This window comes from Cheilinus undulatus, linkage group 21, assembly GCF_018320785.1.
Source record: "Cheilinus undulatus linkage group 21, ASM1832078v1, whole genome shotgun sequence".
NCBI lineage: Eukaryota > Metazoa > Chordata > Actinopteri > Labriformes > Labridae > Cheilinus > Cheilinus undulatus.
The window spans coordinates 36,923,701-36,946,121 of NC_054885.1; the positions used below are offsets into that span (position 1 = coordinate 36,923,701).

At 41.1% G+C, this 22,421-nt stretch overlaps 1 protein-coding gene across 5 annotated transcripts in view; it reads left to right on the top strand.

The window, feature by feature from the left end:
- spag9a (sperm associated antigen 9a) overlaps nucleotides 1-16,804 on the top strand; it is a 55,046-nt gene extending 38,242 nt beyond the window's left edge. For 3 of the 5 annotated variants that reach the window (XM_041778319.1, XM_041778321.1, XM_041778322.1), the window contains 6 exons: nucleotides 651-802; nucleotides 893-1,064; nucleotides 1,261-1,374; nucleotides 8,328-8,504; nucleotides 8,842-8,979; nucleotides 11,315-16,804. In XM_041778319.1, the coding sequence (XP_041634253.1) occupies nucleotides 651-802; nucleotides 893-1,064; nucleotides 1,261-1,374; nucleotides 8,328-8,504; nucleotides 8,842-8,979; nucleotides 11,315-11,433 (872 nt within the window). In that variant the 3' untranslated portion in view covers nucleotides 11,434-16,804. The remainder of the gene's footprint in view (nucleotides 1-650; nucleotides 803-892; nucleotides 1,065-1,260; nucleotides 1,375-8,327; nucleotides 8,505-8,841; nucleotides 8,980-11,314) is intronic. The other 2 variants (XM_041778320.1, XM_041778323.1) reach the window with 1 other exon arrangement.
- Nucleotides 16,805-22,421: the final 5,617 nt, after the last annotated feature.

Below are 22,421 nucleotides of genomic sequence, written 5' to 3' on the forward strand. Positions count from 1 at the left end.
AACTACATTCTGTACAACATCATGGCTTCACAGATAGATAGATAGATAGATAGATAGATAGATAGATAGATAGATAGATAGATAGATACTTAATTAATCCCGAGGGAAATTTCAAGGCATCCCGTAGCAGCTTAAAGACACTTACAGACATCTGACATGACAGGAAAAACACAGAAAAAAAAAAGTAGAGCAGTAAAAGAGGGTAGGGCTTAGACTGGCCTATCTCTAGGATGGTGCATTATGAAATGCAAAATATGAAAACAAAAACCCTGTAGAGCAATTTCAGATGTTCATCAGGCCGGAATGGGAAAGAACACTTTCAATACTTTGAGTTAACTGTCTTTAGTCTACAGACATTAACAGAGTTTTAGAAGAAAAGGTGATGTAACACAGCGATAGACATGCTCCTGTCCCAGCTTTTTTTGGAGCATGAGTCAGGCATTAAATTTAGAATGTGTGTGTATTAATTAAGGATGACATTTACTAGTTTGAACATGAAATATCTTGTCTTTGGGCTGTATTTAATGAAATACAGGTCGCTCATCGCTATATTCTGTTTTATTCACATCTACACAGTGTCCCAACTTTTTTTGAATTTGGGTTTTTATTCTAAGCAACAACAATCATTCTTGGTTTCACTGTTCTTCAAGCAGACGGCCAGTGGGATTTAACCAACTACCACCTGCTGGATCTGGGCCGGCCTCATCACTCTATCCGCTGCATGACGGTGGTCCACGATAAGGTGTGGTGTGGCTACAGGAACAAGATCTACGTGATCCAGCCCAAGGCCATGAGGATAGAGGTACAGCCATCACTGACTTTGTTAAACAATGAAATAATCTTCAAGTTAACGTTTAATCAAACACAACATCGTCTGGATGTGTCTGAGCAGAAGTCGTTCGACGCTCATCCTCGTAAGGAGAGTCAGGTCCGACAGCTGGCCTGGGTCGGAGATGGGATCTGGGTGTCCATACGTCTGGATTCTACTCTGCGCTTGTTTCACGCACACACCTATCAGCACCTTCAGGATGTAGACATCGAGCCCTACGTCAGCAAGATGTTAGGTATGCTCACTTTTCTTCAATCCATAGCTCTCCTCTGACTCCTCAGCCCTGTTTTTACTCACTCCTCTATGGGAATAACCACCAGCTACAGCTTAGAAAGGAGACTGATCGTTATAAAACACTGATCAGCTCAGCCTGATTAAGGTGAAAACAGATCTCTGGAGCTGAAATATCCTTGTGTGATCTTGACTTACAGGTACGGGTAAATTGGGCTTCTCCTTTGTGAGAATCACGGCGTTGGTGGTGTCCTGTGGCCGTCTATGGGTTGGGACAGGAAACGGCGTCATCATCTCCATCCCGCTGTCTGAAGGTAAAACACGTCAGAACTCTCCCGTATGTTTGCCAGACGATCGACCTCCTGGAGTGTTGCTCTCTCATTCTGTCTCCTCGGTGAAAACTAAACTTAATCTTATCTGTTTCTGCCATCAAAGATCTGTTTTTAGAGACCGTTAGTTTCATCCAATGAGGGTTGTTGACTAACAATTTTAGTCAAAACACTGCTACCAATGGGGCAAGAAAATTTAAAACACTTTAAAAAGGTAAAACATGCCACCTCCATAGAGTCACAGACAATTTAATCGCCCTTTTTCAGATATTTTTGACTGTTTTCAAGCAGTTCAGACCTTATTTTTGTGTTTAAATCTTGAAATAAAATGCTAAATTTAGGGATGCACAATATTGGATTTTTGCTGATATCCGATTTGCCGATATTTACAGATTCATTTTAGCCAACGCTGAAATCGATACCAGTATTTAAATATGTTTAAGAAAATAAAAATTCAGTCCTTTGAACACAATTTTAGGTTTGAGGATGTTTCTTTGAACACACTTTAAAGTTTAAAGAATGAGAATGAATAAAGCAAAAGATCTCAACTTACACAGGTCTGTTGGTTCAGCCTAAAACTCCAATTTACTAATTTTTTATTTAAATAAACTAATTTATTAGTACATACGGCCAGCTTTTTCAGTTTATATAAGCTAATATGCATGTCCCAAATATTGGATGTAAATATCGGCAAAAATGTTGATACCTGCCAATACTGATATTTGGCTTTTTTTTAATTAATATCTGCCTATACCGATATCTAGCCAATAATATTGTGCATCCCTATTAATAATAACACAAATTCAATATTAATACCTTATTCTTCTTCATTATCTTCAAAAAACGTGTCATTTTTAAGCCAAATAAAGCATTCCAATTAAATCTTCCTAAATATGTGTCAGAATTTTCTGATATAGGGCCATTGGAGCTGTAAAGTACTGTCTCTCCTCGGATCCCATTCATTTCTAGAGGCTGACCCCCACTTCCTGCTTTGAATAGGCATTCAGGATCATGTGATTGCAAACAACCAATCATATCCTTTGGGAAAGTCCCTAAAAATCCAAAGCTTGACAGGGGTAGCAACAGTAACCAAGGGGTGGGGCTTAGCAACATGGTGACATCACAAAGTCTATTAGTGAGATTCAAGGATCAAAGCCAAGTAGACTTGGTAGTCTACAGAAAAATTTCACAAACACACATTGATCTACAACAGAGTTTGAAGGCAAACAGAGAAAACAGTTTGAAGAACAAAATTTTCTCTTCAGCCACTAAACATTTTCTGTTTAATGAATTTAATTGCAACATCAATGGAACATTGTAGAAACTATATGTATGTTGCACAGGCCGAGCAGTCAGTAGAGATGCCTTACCAACACTCCCATTACCAAGGGAGGTCATATCATGGAAGGCATCAAAACTGGCAGGCTAATGACAACCGGTCCAGCTATCAACAGCAGAGGAACGCTCGAGAAAGTCGGCCCCGGTGTCAACAGCAGCAGAGAAGTCATGACAGTCGGCCCCGCTATCAACAGCGGCAGAGAAGTCATGACAGCCGGCCCCGATATCAGCAGTGGCATGGTTACACAGGCCATGAATATGGTCCAGATGCTTGGTATCAGCCAAGTTGGTCTGTTGAGCAGGGTCTCCGTAATCACCTGAGCTCCGTGAAGTATCAGCTTCAAAAGGAGAAAAATGCCAGGTGGCATGCGGAGCATCAGACTAACATTGAAAGGACCATGGTTGAGAGGGCAGAAGAGGAGCTAGAGAAGGAAATCGTCAGGAGAACTGCCTGTGAGGAGGAAATAAAAAGACTCAGAGAGGAACTCGGAAATTTGAGTCTGAATAAAAACTCAACACAGGATTCAAATGAAATGGAGCTCCTGGCGATTGTCAAGAAACAAAACGACCTGCTCCAGGACCAAAACAATCAAATACAGGAACTCCAGTGTCAGCTCCAGGACAAAGCCTCCAAAGAGACACTGGAGGATGAGACAAACAAAAACCTGGCCTCCCAATTAGTCATTCAGCAGAGTGCCAATAGAGATCTGACCACAAAGGTGAATGAGCTCCTCCAGCAAATAAAGACAAAAGAAACAGAAACCAAACTGCTGGAAAACAGAAGCTCAGATCTACTCAGCCAGCTAGAGGCTGAACAATTGGAAAATAAAGAATTACGGAGAGAGCTTCAGGAAGTCAGGCTCCAGCTTGGTCAAAGAATTACCAGAGAGCAGGAGGTGACTGAAACTCATGAAGCAGAAAGAAAGGAGCTGACAAAGGTAGTGATGGAGCTCACAGAAGAAGCCGAAAATAGAGAGCAAGCTCACGCCATCCAGCTGGAGGATCTCAGGACAGAACTGAAGGATGAGGCAAACAAAAACCTGGCCTCCGAATTAGTCCTTCAGCAGAGTGCCAACAGAGATCTGACCAAAAAGGTCAACGATCTCCAAGAGCAAATAGAGCTTCTGCAGAGCCAGAAAAAAGAAACAGGCACCAGAATGATGGAAAACAGAAGCTCTGATCTACTCAGCCAGCTAGAGGCTGAACAATTGGCAAATGAAGAATTACAGACAGAGCTTCAGGAAGTTAAGTCCAAGCTCAGTCACACCATCTCCAGAAATCAGGATGTGACTGAAAGGTTTCAAGCAGAGATGGAAGAGCTGGCAAGGGAAGTGATTGAGCTCAATGAAGAGGCCGAAAATAGAGAGAGAGCGCACGCCATCCAGCTGGAGAAGCTCAGGACAGAACCGAGGGACCAGACAAACAGAAAGCTGGCCCCCCAGTTAGTCCTTCAGAAGAAAAAAGAAACGGACTCCAAAATGCTAGAAAACAGGATCTCAGATCTACTCAGCCAGCTAGAGGCTAAACAATTGGCAAATGACAAATTACAGAAAGAGCTTCAGGAATTTGAGGTCAACCTTGGTCACAGCCTTACCAGAGAGCAGGAGACAAATTCAAGGCTTCAAGATGCGGAGGAGCTGGTAAGGGTATTGATTGAAGAGGCCGAAAATAGAGAGAGAGCACACGCCACCCAGCTCTTTAGACAACGGGAGTATAAATACCAGTGAAAGTCCCCAGCTGAAGGAGAAGCCATTAATGGACCTGATGGAGCTTCCAGAAGAGGCCCAAAATATAGAGATGTTGACCCCCATTTAGCTGGAGGAGCTCAGAGGAGCTGAGAAGAAAACCAGTGAATGTCAACTTCCAGCTCAGGAAGAAAAGATCTGCGTGGCGAAAATTCAAAATAGCCCTAACTCCAAAATGTCTCCACAAATATAAACATTTGTAGAATAGAGTGGTGCAGGAATGAGTCCTAAAACGCGGAAGTAAGTTAGCATTTTAGCCCTTCCGGTTCCCTCGTCTGAAAGTCTATGGGAATTTTGAATGCGTTTTCGGTTAAATGCCTAAAATAAGGTCTGTGGTGAACGCAAGTTCAGGAGAGTTAAACGTTTTATCCTACGACATAAAATACATCTGAAACGTGCCCCACCTTTGAATTGTGTATCTTTTCACGTCTTAATAAAGGCGGTTGCTAAAAGATAGCTAACAAGGACTACATAGGTCATCATCCGAAGCGCGGCAACTGAGCCGTTCAGTTGTATCCACGGGTGATGACGTAAATTCAGTCGACTGTGTTGTAGTTCAATATAGCATGACATTAGCTTTTTACTGTCGCCAGTTCAATTAACGAACCAGAAATGAATCTTATATTATCAGTTTATGAAGATTATCTTTACGAACAAAACGTTTAAGTTTCATAAACTTTTATCAGACACGGAGCTTATTTTCTGCAATAATCCAAAAACCCATTGAAAAATCCCATAGGCTTGGCGCTGAGGGAACCCATCTAATGCTAACTTCCGGGTTTGCCTACAAAATTATATCACGACCACACCACTCTATGGGCCAGAAATGGAGTGACTCCAGCTTCCTCCACATCAAAAAAAGGACAAAAAAAAACAATTACCCACAATTTAAGACAGAACAAAAATTCAAATTAAAACAAAACAAAATACCCCTCCCTGAGCTGCCACCTTAACGTGGTGGAGGGGTTTGCGTGTCCCAATGATCCTGGGAGCTATGTTGTCGGGGGCTTCATGCCCCTGGTAGGGTCTCCCAAGGCAAACAGATCCTGGGTGAGGGACCAGACGAAGCGCGGCTCATAGACCTCATATGGCAGAATGGCAGGAAGGACCTAGATCTCCCTTGCCCGGATCACCGGGTCACCGGGCCCCCCTCCTGGAGCCAGGCCTGGGAGTGGGGCTCGATGGCGAGCGCCTGGTGGCTGGGCTTGCACCCATGGCGCCCAGCTGGGCACAGCCTGAAGAGGAAACATGGGTCAGTCCTCCCATGGAGGGGCCATAGAGGTCAGGTGCAGTGTGAGCTGGGCGGCGGCCGAAGGTGGGGACCTTGGCGGTCCAATCCTCGGCTGCAGAGACCGGCTCTGGGGACATGGAATGTCACCTCTCTGGTGGGGAAGGAGCCTGAGCTTGTGCTTGAGTGGTACCAGCTAGACATAGTTGGGCTCACCTCGACGCACAGCTTGGGCTCTGGAACCAGTCCTCGTGAGAGGGGATAGACTCTTTTCCACTCTGGAGTGGAATAATGACTGAAAACAGCATTTCCTCCAGGATTAAATCCTAACAAGTCCCCAAACTCTGTTCAAAAACCCTCAACTGCTTTAAGAGAAGTCATATTCATTAGGGCTGTCAAACACTTCAAATATATGAACACAATTGTTCTTGACTACACCTATGCTATATGTATATTTTTGTTTTTCCATTATCTCAGGATTAATTTACTTACTGTCCAGGACATTTTTCAAGCTTCAAAACCATGTTGTTACCTTTTATCAACACTATTAGAATTTAAATATTGAATGCTACTGTCTTTCAGTTTTTCTCAGTCGCTTTGGTACATTTCTCAGATCAGAATTGAAATTCTCAAAACTACTCGTTCAATCTTCACATCATTGTGTCACTTGTGCACATCAAAAAAAGCAGTTTCTCATTTTTTTGAACAAGTTGCAAATGCTTTGGTACATCCATGCAAATGATTGTGTACAATTCTTTGCTGTTTCCTACATTACCAGTTGCTTATGTCATGTTGATCAAAATGTATTCTCATGGGTCTCTGTTGAATAGTCTCACCCTTCACAACATTTAGGCATTAGTTCATCGCATCAGTCTTTACATGCAAAATGGTTGTACATGTTGTCATAATATGTCAAGCATGTTTCTATGCATTTCCATTAGTCTTTTTTTTTTTCCTAAATCTGTCCTGAATTGGTAAATTGCTCCCAGGTGAATCTGGACTTTCCCTAATGAAGGGAAATGTGTGAAGCATTGGATCAACCAATGATCAAGGAATTTGATTGAAGAGAATTTGATGATTGAGGAATTTTCTCAGCATGGAGATGGGAAGTATATGATCGCCACATACACAGATGACCCTTCTGGCTAACATTGATATAGCATGTGATGACATCACAGCAGATATCTGCAAAGACGTGCCGCCTCACGGAGCTGCAGACAAAGATGGGCTGTTGTTTTTCCGCCTTCTCTTCTTCTTCTGCTGTTGCTGATTCTTCTACTCCTTTTTCTTCTATTGTTTTAACTGAACAGTTGGCAACCAGGCGCATTACTGCCCCCACGACTACAGTGTGTACCACAGTTATGAGTCAGTTGTGCCGGTTTCTGAGGTGATTGTGTTCTCACTGCAAAGGAACCGCTACAGGGCTCGAATGGAAGCGAGCCGAGACCACCCTATTTTGGTGATCTCGACCCGCTTGTTTTGTCCTGCATCCAAGTGCGATTGCTGTGTTCACATATGTCCAAACGAACCGGACTTTAGGGGGGGCGCTCACTGTTCGGAACAACTGCTCCAAACGAGCCAGGTGTTAATACACCCTAAAAGAGCACCAACGAGGGTGTTTATTAAAGCTTTTCTACCACATGGGTAAACAAGAGAACACTTTTCTGGCGATTTTTCAAACGTTACGTCACCAGGGTGGGCGATCGGCTCCCTGCTACCTGTCTGAGTCTAACAGTTGGTGGAAATACACTTTGATTGGGAATTTTGCGGTGAGAGAACTCTGTTTTAGTAGTAAAATATTTTGTTTTATCTTCATTTTAAGCTAAATTGACTTTCTGATGGTGTTTTTCCCCCTTACTAATTTGAAAGTGACTGATCATTTCCATAAATCCTGCCTGTTTTACCTTTTCTATTCATCCATGCCCCAGATTTCTCTGAATGCGTGTTCAAACACAAAGCACTACTTGTTGAATAAAAGACAACCACGCTGCCATGGAGACAGGTCTCACGGTCACAGTGTAGCTCATACGACGCTGTTTACACCGTCATTTCACACATCTCTCATAGAGGGAAATACATGAAGCTGCTCTCTCTCTTTTCCTTGTTTCTTCCTTCTTCTCTCCTCCTCTTTCAATGTTCTTGTCCTCCGCTGTGGTATAAACTTTCTGTTTACTACCTGTTTACTACAGAAGTGATCTATGGAGTGTTTTATGTGGAAAATGAGCTGAAAAAATGTCTGAGTTTGTTTATGCTTTGTGACAATGAATGGATGCCTCCTTTATCAGATTGATGTGAACCCGCAGACCTCCACTGTCTGTCTGAGAGGCTGTCTGAAGGTCTTCTCTGCTCATTATCCTGCTCTTTCTCCTTTCCTTCATGGAAAATAATGTTCAAAGTTGTGTGCAAATATGTCTGTCCGCAGGTACTTCTGGATATATGCCATGCTTTTAGCCTGTTTTCATAAATCTAGATAAGTAAAGACATCCAAGTCTTATTTTATCCCTCATTTCTAATTTTATTTCCTGTGTCTTCTTTGATATTGTAGCACAGGTCATGTTTTAAAGCCTCTGTGGTTCATTTTAATGCAGAAGAGTAAAAGCATGATTGATTTCTTCTTCATACTTCAGTCAACAAGACGACAGGCATCATGCCAAATCGTCCCGGCACTGCTGTACGGGTTTACTCTGATGACGGCTCAGACTGTGCCATGCTAGGCAGCTTCGTACCGTACTGCTCCATGGCTCATGCCCAGCTGTGTTTCCATGGCCACCGGGATGCTGTCAAGTTTTTTGTTACCGTGCCAGGTAAGCGACAAAAGTAGACAAACAGGGAGAAAAAGGCAGAAACAGTGGTGATATGGCAAAATTCAATTCCTGTCAAAAAGTTTTTTTATGTTTATTGCAAATGGACGTTATTTTTCAGATTTTTCAAAACATTTGTGAAATTATTTCAAAGTTGTATAAGTCTTATATCAGACAAAAAGAGGTGATGTTCAGTAGCTAGGTGAAGTCTCCTTTTATGACTGAATTGCAAAAGTGTTTGTTGTAGCTTCTAACCAATTTCTCCTAACCTCTTTTACTCCAGTGAATGTTGTGCCACTGTTATTTATTTGCTGTATTTTTATTTCTTCTTTGATTTCAGGTCAGGCGATGCCTCCTCCAGGCACTGTAGATTCAGGCTCTGATGATCCTCCATCTGAGTCCTCTGACACGACGACATCCGAGACTAAAACTTTCCTGGTCATGAGCGGAGGCGAGGGTTACATCGACTTTAGAATTGGTTAGTTCACCGCATTTCTACACACAACATCAGAAGAGGAAACCAACAAGCAAATTCTCCTTATTTGATAGATATTTGTATCTCTCACACTATATTGCCAAAAGTATTCACTCACCCATCCAAATAATTGAAATCAGGTGTTCCGATCACTTCCATGGCCACAGGTGTATAAAATCAAGCACCTAGGCATGCAGACTGTTTCTACAAACATTTGTGAAAGAATGGCTCGCTCTCAGGAGCTCAGTGAATTCCAGCGTGGTACTGTGATAGGATGCCACCTGTGCAACAAGTCCAGTCATTAAATTTATTCACTCCTAAATATTCCACAGTCAACTGTCAGTGGTATTACAAGTTGGAAACGATTGGGAATGACAGCAACTCAGCCACCAATTGGTAGGCCACATAAAATGACGGAGTGGGGTTAGCGGATGCTGAGGCACATAGTGCACAGAGGTCCCCAACTTTCTGCAGAGTTAGACCTCCAAACTTCATGTGGCCTTCAGATTAGCTCAAGAACAGTGCGTAGAGAGCTTCATGGAATGGGTTTCCATGGCCGAGCAGCTGCATCCAAGCCATACATCACCAAGTGCGGTGCCAAGTGTCAGATGCAGTGGTGTAAAACACGTCGCCACTGGACTCTAGAGCAGTGGAGACAGATTCTCTGGAGTGATGAATCACGCTTCTCCATCTGGCAATCTGATGGACAAGTCTGGGTTTGGAAGTTGCCAGGAGAATGGTACTTGTCTGAATGCATTGTGCCAAGTGTAAAGTTTGGTGGAGGGGGGACTATGGTATAGGCTTGTTTTTCAGGAGCTGGGCTTGGCCCCTTAGTTCCAGTGAAAGGAACTCTGAAGGCTAGTGAATAGTTTTGGCAATATAGTGTATTTATTTATTTATGTTTTTCTTTTTTTTAAGATTTATTTTTGGGCATTTTTGTGCCTTTATTAGATAGGGGAGGACAGTGGATAGAGTCGGAAACAGGGTCAAGAGTGGGGGAGAGACATGTGGTAAGGGGCCTCAGGCCGGATTTGAACCCGGACTACCACAGCCTTCTTACAGGTGTGAGTTTGCTGCTTGTTGGCTTTGTCTCCCTGCTGTCAAAGCTCTGTTATTCTTCCCAAGTTTTACCGTAGCAAACCTCCCTACAAGTGACTTGATTCAGTGTATAGTGGGACCGTGCCAGGGGCTTTTCAAAATAAAAGCATTATGAACAAATGAGGGGAGTTTCTCCAAAGAAATACTAAAGCGGGCTTTTACTCTGAAAAGCACAAACCAGAAGGGTTTTTATATTGTCTTTATCTTCACTTCCGACATATTGAACCATGTGGAAACAGAAAGCTTCATCACTAGTAAAAGTTTGACTTGATTAAACAGACATATTTTAGCTCCTGGCCTCCATCAGGGTCGTCAGGAAACAGATTTCAAACTTATTCTATCAATGTGGACATACATAATTGCTACATCATTGCAAATATGGCTCTATTTATCATTTTCCTGTCTGTTTTGACCAATAACCACTCATGGTGCACAGAAAAAAATAGATGAGACCTCAAATCTTAAATTTCTCCATGCATGAAGCATGTGTATCAGCGTGTGAGATGCAGCCCTCATGCAGGCCTGTGTCCAAGTGATGTCACTCTACCAGTGCAGGCCAAAACATGGCGGCCTCCTGGGGAGTTTATAAGCTCAAATTTACTCGAAAAGCAGATATCTAGTGAGTTTTCTTGTTCAATATACATACGAGAGATATAAATATCTATCCAATAAGATGAATTTGTCTGATCATGCAGGGTTCCTTTAACTTTATTAACTTCTCTCAATGCCTTTTGCTCGATGATGCATCAGCAGCCTGGTTTTGCTCCCTCTGATGGCATATGTCCTTGCCTGCAAGGTTTGTTTCCACTGATCACAAATTCATGCAGGATTTAGAAAACAATGTAAAAATGAAAGGTTAATCAGCCTGTCTGAGCTTGATTTGCTGATAGTTTTCGTCCTGTTTGGATGAATGCTGATGTGATGGGATATACAGTAGACATTCTGGACATGATGTCTGTATTAAAGCTATATATGGAGCTTTTTCTCCTTTCATTGTGGTTTTTGATGGTAAATGGAGAGTGTTCTAGGAAAGTCACCTCAGGCTCTGGGACATTATGATAAGGATTTTTCAGACATTTATAAATTATTAAGAAAAAATGCAGCCCCGAAATTGTATTATTTGCATGCAAAATACAAACATATCTTACAAAGATTTCTTATTCTATGTGTCCTTTAAACCTGGTTTAACTGCAATCTGGTGCTCTGCTTATCTGACCTGTCCTCCTCCTCCTCGCTGTAGGTGACGAAGGCGGGGAATTGGACGGTTTATCAGAGCCTTCAGCCAACCAGCAGTCAGCTCCCACCAAGGCTGAGCAGAGCCACCTCATCGTCTGGCAGGTCACAACCTCTCATGATTAAAGAAAATCAAATCACAGACTCGTGTCTACGCCAGGGCCGCCCACCGACCCCCGCATGCCCTCCTCTGAGTTTTTAATTTCATATTACTGATCGTTCTTAATGCCTGAGTAGTCAACTACTTTGTAAAGAAACATTATTTTTAGTCCATGTTTTGTACAGATTATGAATTTGAAATAGGTAAGGCGAGGTTAACTTAAAGAATCCGTCCAGGTGTCTCTCCTGCTGGGATGCATGTAGGAAAAGCTGGTGCACACAGGAAGAAGGCAATTGAAGGTGTTAGTTTGTTCAGGTATGTGTGGATGATGTTTGTCGTAAATGTCTGAAAAGATTTGGTGTAAAGGAGAAAAAGGGAGACGAGCTCTAAGTGTTAAAAAGGAGCAGGTTTAGTGGAAGTATATTTTATATTAAAAACACGAGACTTTAACATTTGTAAACCACGTCTGTTAGAGTGTGAGCATCTGGTGTGTGTAGGAATTCACTCAAATCTCTCATGATTAGCGTCCTTATTATCAATATAGTCTGTGTATCTTTAGCTCAGTGAATAACTGTTTCATTAATAGATGTGACAAAATCAAACAGAAATTTCTAATTTTTATTACAAAGAGATTTTCTATTTTGTGGAAAAAGTGGAAGAATTATAGCAGCTTAAATGGTTATAATATATAATGTGTGATCTGTCTGTAGAAAACTTCTTGTGATCCTCTTCAGAGAATATTTTAAGAGATGCATCAGCCTCTTTTCTTTATTTTAGGATATAAATTATGATCTTTATTCTCTACATTTGTATCCTTGTATGACTCAAACCTACTCACTTTAGTTCCTTCAGTTCTCTTCTCCACACATAAAAACATGCATATAAAGTGCACTCTTTAAAATCAAAACTAAATCATGATAAATGTTTGTGATCTTAATGCTGATAAAAAAAATCATGTTCAAAAGCAAGGACTGAACATGAGGTCCACTGACCTCAATCTTTGGCCTCCAAATTCTAATCAGCCTCTCCTTGAGTCAAAGTTTTCAAAGTTCAGGACAAATCCCTCAGAGCTCTACTACAGTATCTGGTTCTCAAGAATGGCTCAGACAGCAAGGACCTAAAGGTGGACCACCTGAAAACTAGTGGTGGGCGGTAAACCGTTATTAATATTGTCAACATTGTTCAGTCTGAGTCCAGTCATCAGTGTGTTTAACTCTGACACTAAAGAACAGCCAGATAACAACCCAAACCTCACCCATATGTGTGAAGCAAAGAAATAAAAGGACGTTTGATATCTGTAATAACAGCAACAAGAAGCGAGTGAGCCCCGTTTGTAGAGCATCTCTGCAATTAATCAATGACCTTAGCCCAGCACTGCAGTGATTTTTTATTATAACAGCATTAACAATTGTCTGTGCTGTTTTAACTGATGACTTGCTTGTTTTAGGTCCATCAATATTCAAAGAAACAGGCTGCAGTGTTAAATGAGGTCAGAGGAGCAACAATAAACACCATAGCTCTGTACACTCACTAGTGCCTCTGCTAAAGCTGAGTTAAATCAGTGTGCTCAGACATGAGATGAGTGTATCATTACAGGTGTGTTTTAGTGGAGAAGAGACTTGTAGACCTGAATGTACCTTTAACTGGGTTATCTCTTTTTATGCAATACTGTAATATAGTATCATTACTGCAAATAAAATGAAAAAAAAAAAACACTATAATATGAATTATTGGCTATACCACCCAGCTCTGATCCATGCTTATTTTTTAACTGGCTGCCATTGTTTACCAGCTTGCAGTGCAGCTAAACCAGACCCACAGCTACCGCCTATTTCTCCTCAAACACACTGATTGGTCAGGTTATTCTCAGACCAGGAACAAGCTTGAACCTTTACAGGATGAATCCTGATGACAAACATGATGGCTGGACAATTCATCGGCTTTGCAAGGTTAAGGAATAACCATTTATTGGCTTATATTTACCTGTATTTATGCAACAGTAGAAAAGGTTAAGGCCATGATAGATAAAGAATGTCCACATTTCCTGTGTGCTTTAACCCTAACCCTATCTCTACATACAGACAGCTTTAACTCTGGAGTTACCCCAGTACAGCTGACTGTTACAAACAATTTATCCTCACATTGCAAACAATAAAAGTTCCTTTCTTTTTTAAGCTTTTGCTCTTCCACTTTTGACTTTAAAAGAGAAAATCACTTTGCATTTCAATTTTAAAAACTCTAGTTTCAAAAGGGAACCAAACAACTTTTTAACATCTGTGTCAGATGCATTTTTTCGTTGACTAAGAGATACGCAGACTCTTCACCTTTAAGGCCAGGTTTCAAAGTATAACGCCTACAATTTAAAGTGTAATCCACTTACTCTACTGTATAAACTGATTATTAGAAAAGCAGTCTGCATAAACCAGAGGTAAATTTAATGTGCTTTCTTTCTGCAAAAGCAAGAAAATAAAACTTGGATTGTTCCTTTAATAGTGATTGACCCCAGGGCCAATATACCACATGATCTAGTTCTGTGATATAAATAATAAATAGAGGCTTCCAGTTTCCTGTACTGAACTGTAGGTGAGCATTAGCCTGCATGGAGGAATCCTGTATCTGTCTGTGTGTTTGTGTGCCTGCTCGGATGTTTTAAAGCTAAACCCTCGCCTGTGGCGTGAGGGAAATCTGCCTGTGCCATCGACGTGGTGCTTCCTGTTTGCTTCAGCTCATGGGCACTTTAAAAATTTAGTCGCTTGAGGTTTTGAAGAAAACACCCATGGTAATGTAGACGACACTACTGTGTGCTAATTCTATGAAGGGAACAAAAAGTAGAAGGATTTGTAGCGATGTGACAGCCCAGTAACCAAAGGACGAAAGATGACGCACCGTGAAACTGAAAACTACAAACTTTTATACTTTTAACGTCATGAGAGTCTGTTGAGGGAATTTGTTGTGTACTTTCAGGGAGTCATGATGTCGGGAAATAAACCTGAAAAGGGAATCTGAATGAGTAGAAGACATTTTTGTGGCAATTTCACTGCAAAAATCAAATCTTACAGAGTGTATTTGTCTAATGTCCAATCAAAAATAGGTAAAACACTAATTATCAGCCCCATTCAACTGACTTGTCCAGATAAACTTCTTATGAAGAGACATAAAAACACAAATATAATTGATTCCAGTGCATCAAGGAGATTTTATTCATGAAGTTTGAAGACTATCTAAACCCCAAAATATCAGCTGAGGTTAAGCTACCCTTGAATTAAAAAAAAAAAAAAAACTTTAAAAGGTCATGGAAAGGTCTGGGAGGGAGGGGATAAAGACAGGCCCAGTCCCTCCTCCTCTCCCTTATCAGCCACAACATCATTCAGTCTATGCTGCTTTTTAGATTTGGTTATCAGCCATAATGTCAGAACTGTTCAAGTTAGACTTTCCAAAAGCTACCTGGGAGTGAATTGGTGAAAAGTTTGTATTTTATCCATTTAATTTTACGAAAAGCATGGTTTATTCACAATGCCCGGTAACAACACTGCATTACCCATCCTAGAGTAACATAACGGCATCTCTGATTGGTAGAGCCCTCCTTTATTTGCATAACTTCCACATTCTGCTGCTACTAGTAACTTGATAAGCGACAGACAAATGTTTTAACAGCTTCCCAGGCAGTCTGACGACTCCAAGCGAGCTATGCCAGTAGAGCAGGCACGTTGTGTCGTATAGCTCAAGGTAGCCCCAGACACACGCCACAAGTTTCTCCTCTATTGTCCCGTTGAATGAACCTCCTTCCCTCCAGGCTGGGCCTTCAGAGATCCTCGATGTTGAATGCAGCACAAATTTGCGTCATTTGCACGAATTACTCAGTTCACAATTTGTGCCACACATTTGCGGCGTTTGTGTTGCCTAGTGTTTTTGGCCTTGCATGTAATTAACTTGCAGAAATGATTTTCGTGTCCGGTGTGCTCACGACCTGCATGCTCAGGAGAGCAGGGATGGGAGGTGTGTCCAGGACCTGGTGAGCTGGGAGAAAACCTGGAGAGATGGCAGATGTGCTTGGCACCACCCTGGACGTTGGCCATCAGAAGGCCAGAGCAGTCCAGGACTGAGGTTGATGCAGCAGAGTGCCGATCCTGCATATGCTCTCATACCTCGGCTGATTTATTCGCAATCATGGGCAACAGCACATTACCAGCAGTTCTAGAAAAACTCAGCAGTTACTAAGCAATTTCTCTGATTAGTGAAGGCTGCCTTTACCCAGAAATTTTGGCTGTCGGCTTTTACTAGGGAAGTTAACAGTCAAAAAACATGGGCAGCAAAAATGTAGGATTTAAAGACTTTGTGCTAAAATGTTCAGATTTGGCCTCTAACAGATCAACAGCGCTATTAAAGACCCGTTTACATCGGTCTGTCTGTAGACAGAAGAAGAAGAATTATCAGCCTTATTTTTCCCTTATAAACTCTTACGGTGTTTATCTGGACTTTTCAGGTGAATGTTGCTCACGTGATTAAAGTGTTATTAGAGATTTATGATGAGATTTTAGACAAGTACCCTCCCTAATATTTGTTTTTTTGCAGTGTTTTAGTGGAAAGTGCTCACAGCACTAAATGGAGTCTTTCCTTATTTCTCCGTCATTCCTCGTTTGAACATTTAGAGGCCCAAAAGGAAAATGTTGTCCTTTTTTTTGTCATGCTGAGCATCCTGAGTGTTTTGTATTCATATGTGAGACTCAATTATGAAATAATGACTGTAACATGATAGCAGGATACCAATAATAAGACGCTGTTTTAATTAGTTTTTATATCTGACATCGTGGGCCAAGGTTGCTCTCCAGTCCATTTCAAAAGTGACTTTTTCTTGTGTTTTTGCCATTCCAGTATTTATTTTCTTTGTTATGGAGCCAGTCTTGGTTCAGAATGTAACTTTCTACATGAACAAAATATAAAAGAAGGCTATTGTGAAGAAAATAGTCGATACGTTTACGTGATTGTTCATGAAATAAAGAAATTCATGCCATCTTGTTGGGAATTTTTGACGAACCATGAGATCAATGTGTGTAACAATAACTTGGTTTTGGAATAACATTCATGTACTAAGCTATGCATGTTTTTTTAAGGAATACTGCTATGTTTTCAGCTCAGTCTCTGTTTATTGCCACCGTTTTGGGTGGGGTGGATGTCTCTGTGCGTGTTTGAGTTTGAGCGCTGGACACATTTGTCTGTGTGTGTTTGGTTTAGTGTGATGTGTGTGTGTGCTCACTGAACGTCCATCTGTAAACAGAGATCGGTCACATCTACACACTGTACCGGCTTCTCTCTGACGGTGGTTCCTCCTGGTCAATGTGTGCTAAAAATAGCATCATAGCCTTATTTTTAACAACCTATTAAAATCAGTTTCATGGAGATGTGTCTGCTTCTGTGTCTGAATATTTTTGAATTCAGTTTGTTTTCCTCCTGACTGGAGGATTGATCGCACCACGTGTTCTTAAGTCTTTGCAACAGCACCGTGAAAGACCAGGCTGTCTTATATAACAGACAAGTAACACAGCAAGTTTAAATATCTTCATTAAGCTACATAAGTGGTATAAAACCATTTAAATGCAGTATATCAAAACATGAACATATCATTAAACACTGACATGAAATTGAAAGAGAAAGAAAATGGTATTAAGCAAAATTAAGTGCAGAAAAAATGTTTGGTCCAAAAATGGAGGCTGAAGTAAGATGTAGATGTGGCAAGTAAGCCACCTGAGGGCACCAATGAGTAGCAAGAAGGATTGACACAACCCCAGTCATACTCTGGATGTCCTTGCATGTTCCCAGGGGCATGAGTAAATAATCTGTCAAAAACTAAAGTCCATTCTGTTGGGTTGATGTGACGAGTTAGAAAGGCCTCAGGTACTGTCCGGGCGGGTAGAAGGGTTTCCACGAGCCCTTGGTCATGCCGTGGATGTCCCAAGGGCCTGAAAACCACTGCAGGTCTCCAGGTGTATTACCAGGGGTGAAACGGCCCGGAAAAAACGTGTCAGTATGTCGTGCTTGAATCTGGCTGCCCCCCTCTCACTCGCCCCGGGTTGTGGCTCATCAGGCCCTGCACCCTACATGCCTAAAACTTCAGCACATTACGGTATACATTATCCTTATATTCTCAACCCCCATTGGACTCAGATTCATTTGCCCATTTTGTCTAACTGACAACAATTATTTAATGATCAAGTCTTGAATGTCTACCCAAGGATGTAGGCCCACAGTTTGCTCTGTTTGTGTTGAGCACAGTCCTAAGCTGCCCTGGAAGCCCCCCAAAACGGGGCGGTGGATACTCGCCATCTTCCATACATTCACTGCTGCTTAACATCTCAGTTCACTTTATAAAGAACCCACAGACAGCTCAGTGGACAAGTCAGAAGTCCTCTGCACCTTGTGTTTCCAAAGATTTCACTTTTTCACAATCTCCACTTACATTGTTTTTTTGTTTGTTTGTTTGTTTGTTTTTTTTAATTTGCCTTTAGGGTTTTGGTTAAGCCAGTGTTTCCCAACCATTTTACTTGGAGCCCCGCCTCCATGTGCTTAATCAATGCTCCTCCAGGGGTTATTAGTACTACTTACTTTTCCAGCCTATTGTTTCCCTGTCCCTACTTTTTTTTAAGATGCAATGCTTTCTTAACATTCAAAATGAGCTAATATTTTTCATTCAATGATAAAAATAAGTTTTGCCATCCAATCTGTTAAGTTCTGTTATGGAAAAAAATGGATTTGAAAATCATTGCATCGTTTCTGACAATTTACTCAGCAATCTGACTTTAGTTGGTATGAGGTGTTGTAAATGCAAGAAAAGACAGAAAGAGAACCATTAATTCCTGAGAAAGGGGATCACTGGACATAAGTGAGTGTTTTTGTACATGCACTCCTGTATAACTAATATATAGCCATTTTAAACACAAACTAAGACACTTGCATTCTTAAAAGGCATTTTTTAATGCAAGTAAATGAATCTGAAAAAGAGATTCTGTGATTAATTGCAGTAAAAATCAGTTGTCTGACAGCCTTGTTGAAATTTGAACCATGCACTTCAAAAATGCATCAGTGCTGTTGATCTGCGTGTTTTAGGCTGTGCAGAGATGTTCCCATATTTCAGTCACTTAAATCCATCCCACTACTTTGTGCATTTGTTTTTTTCAGTTTAATGACATTCTAAAACAAAGATAATTAACTCATTAAGAGGCGTCTGAATAGCTTTAATGAACAAAACACTTGACTTGTAACCACCAGATGGCGCTGTATGTCTACCTTATAAAACAGGCTCTCTTTACAGTGTCCTCTCTGATCCACAGTGGTCATATCATGGGAACAGGATCCTCATGTCTGATTCACAAACACATCACACCTCTGTAGATGTCAGTGGTCAGACTGAAGTCACAATCTGAAGATTTCTGCTGTTTCATGTGCAGCTCATCAACTCTGCAGAACAAGGAATACACTAGTCTGATAAATTTGATGTTTTAGTGTCTGCAGAGTGTCAAATGTGAAGTGGACATTAGAAATGGAGGCTTGTTGATGCTTAAGATAAAAAAATATAATCATGTTTGGATGCTCTGATCTGTGCTCTCTTCATTTGCCTTTTATTCTCAGCCAGTAGGAGGCTGCGCTGCTCGATGCTCCTGCAGCATCACCACATATAACAATTTCCATGAAATTACATCACAGCGTAGAGCCCCCACCCCCCACCCCCGTCTCTCCCTTTGTCCCCCCAGCTCCCACCTCCTCTTCTCCTCCTCTTCATAAGCCGTGCGGGGGCTGACAGCGAGGCCTGCTCACACGTAGAGACTCTCTGACGTCACAGCCAGCGTTGTAGCTCAGACGGGGGATTCTTCAGAGTGTAAAAAAGCCGAGCGGGTGCTGCAGTACAGCTGGGTTACTGCAAGAGGAGAGCTGATCCTGAATAATAGAGTCAAAGTGGAACACAATGTACCGAAGACATTAGGTACTGTTTCCTAATGAAGTAATGTTAATCAATGAAGATGAGGGAGACTCTTATGTGAGACTAGCACATCTGGTATGAGGCTGGGTTGAATATATGGCTCTTTATAGTGTCAGAAATTTAGAAATGTAAGAAATTTAGAAATGATTTTGTTCTTTTACCTGAGTAGTTTTGCCACGCAGAGAAAAGGCAAAGGCAGATGGGTAAGATTTTAGAGTTTATAACCAAAAACAACAGTGCAAATATTGCTAAAGTCAGATTACATGTTAAACTGGGATTAGCTTTCCAGCAGAGATTATGTGTTTCTCTGGTAATCTGCAGATAAAATACATTTGACACAGGGGTTATTATTCAGCAAGATTCTTCCAGAAACTGTCAAACAATTACAAATTAAATCTAAAGCAACTTAGGGTCTGTTAGAATAGTCCTAAAAAATGTAATGTCAAATAAGTGTTTGCATAAATATTCACCCTCTTCAAGTCAGTAGTAGAGTCACCTTTGGCAGCAGTCACAGCTCTGAGTCTGTGTGGAAAGGTCTCAAAGGACTCAGATATCTAGACTCTGCAATTTCACTCCATTTTTCTTTGCTAAACTGCTCAATCTCTGTCAGGTTACACAGGGATCTGGCGTGACCAGCCCTTTTCAAGTCCAGCCACAAATTCTCGACTTTGACCCGACCACTCCTGAACATTCACCTTGTTGTCCTAGTACCATTTCTGTGAAGCTTTCCCTGTATGCTTCAGCTCATTGTCTGCAGAGTCTCTTCCATCTCAGCTGCTGAAGTTTGAAGTCCTTCAGAGTAGTCATAGGTGTCTTGGTCTCTCACTAGTCTCCTTCTTGCATGCTCACTCAGTTTGTGAGAACGGCCTGATCCAGGCAGATTTACACGTGCCATTTTCTTTCATTTCTTAATGATGGGTTTAACTGAACTCCAAGGGGATGTTCAGAGCCTTGGATTTTTTTTTTATACATCCCCTGACTTATACTTATAACTTACTAAAACTTTTCTCTGAGTGGCTTGGGGTATTCTTTTGTCTCCATGGTGCAATGGTAGCCAGGAATACTGATTAACTAGTGAAAGGACCTTCCAGACACAGGTGTCTTTATACTACAATCACTTGAAACATTCACTGCACTCAGGTAACTTTAAAGGGGGTGAACATTTATGCATTTATTTAAAATTACATGTTTTTATTGAATTAACAGAACTTTGTAGAAATCTGTTCTCACTTTGACATTAAAGAGTTTAAGTATAAATAAATAAATGTCCTCTTTCCTCTCCTCTGTTCGTCCCTGTCGACCTGCAGTATAAGAGCGTGCGTTGATAATGGCGTTTGATTTAAAACCTCCCTCGGTCCTGGTGAGAGCGCCTTTGACCTCCTGTGGAGCTGCTCAGTATTTCACCATGATGGTCTGCTCTAAGCATTTTCTGAGCCAGCGCAGCACTCCATGAGCATGCTGTGAGGACCATAAACACAACACGAGCCTGCAGGTGAGGCCTCGGCTCAGCTGAAACCTCTTTAGTAAGAAAACACACAGAACGGGCTGCTGTGGAGTCTGTGGGTCTATTTATAGCGGATGAGTAAAATGCTGAGGGGACAGAAGTGGGGCTGAGAGCGGGGCCACAGTTTAGTGTGACACCATGTGCTGGCTGGCAGTGAGGCAGAGGTTATATATGGGAGAAAACCAGTGACATCCTCCTGCTCTCCCATATTTAGGGAACGCTTTTGAAGAACACCACTGTGTGGTTTAACCTTGTTTGTGAAATGGGAGGAAACCTGAATCTAATACTCACCTTACTGCCCTCTTTCTCTCTCTAAATATTAGTGAAGGATTACTGCTGACAGCTCTGACAGAACGGCAACACATGGAAGAGGAGGAAAACATCAGCGGTGGGAAGAATCGAAGAACAATCAGCACTTAACTTAATTACACGTTCCAAGGGTTTTCTTTTATTTGAGCGTTTATTTTTCTGGCTGCTTTTCGCTTTTCCCACAGAAAATTTAACACAAACAATTGAACTTTGTACCAAGGATGCTTGGATCACACTGTCAGAACTTAAAAACTGAACCAGATAACACTTCTGGTTAGGGTCAGTGTAAAAAAGTTAGGTTAAAAAAATCTGACCTTACAAAACTTATTAAAAAAGCTTAAGTCCGCTTACAGGCAAAAAGCTATTCCTCCATGAAAACACTCTAATGGGCTACATAGCTAATGCTAAAGCTAACAAAGCTATGTTGGCTATATAAACTAAATACATAACCAAGCTATATGTAGCTTTATCCAAATCCACATAGAATACAAAGACTACGTAGATAACATAGCTATATAGCTAGTGTAGTAATTACGAAAGCTTCATTAGCTCTGTAAGCTATGTACATTACATAGCTACATAGCTAATGTAGCTATATCTAAAGCAAATACATCTTGAGCTATAAAGGTAGCTTAGCTATGTTTTGTAGCTATATCTAAAGCTACATAAGATACATAAGCTATGTTATTTATGTAGCTACATAGCTAATGTAGCTATATCTAAAGCTAACAAATCTATGATAGCTATGCGAACAATATAAATAACTTAGCTGAAAAGTTAATGTAGCTAAAGCAAACAAATTTAAGTAATCCAGATAAACTAGGAAGATAATTTAGCTCGTATCTAATGTAGTTATCTATAAAGCTAACAGGAGTAAGATCATCTATGTAGCCAAGTAGATAACTTAGCTACATAGCTTATGTTACTATATCTAAAGCTGCATCAGCTACTTGGATTACATAGCTACTGTGGCTATATCCAAAGCTAACAAATCTACATCAGCTTTGTCAGCTAAGTATGTTATGTAGATTATGTAGCTAGGAAGCTAATGTAACTAGATCTAAAGCAAACTAATCCACATAAGATACAAAGACTACATAGATAACATAGCTACATAGCTAATGTAGTTATATCGAGGGCTTCATTGGCTTTGTAAGCTACATAATGTAGCTATACCTAGAGTAAAGACATCGTGAGCTACATAAACTACATGGGAAGCTTGGCTATAT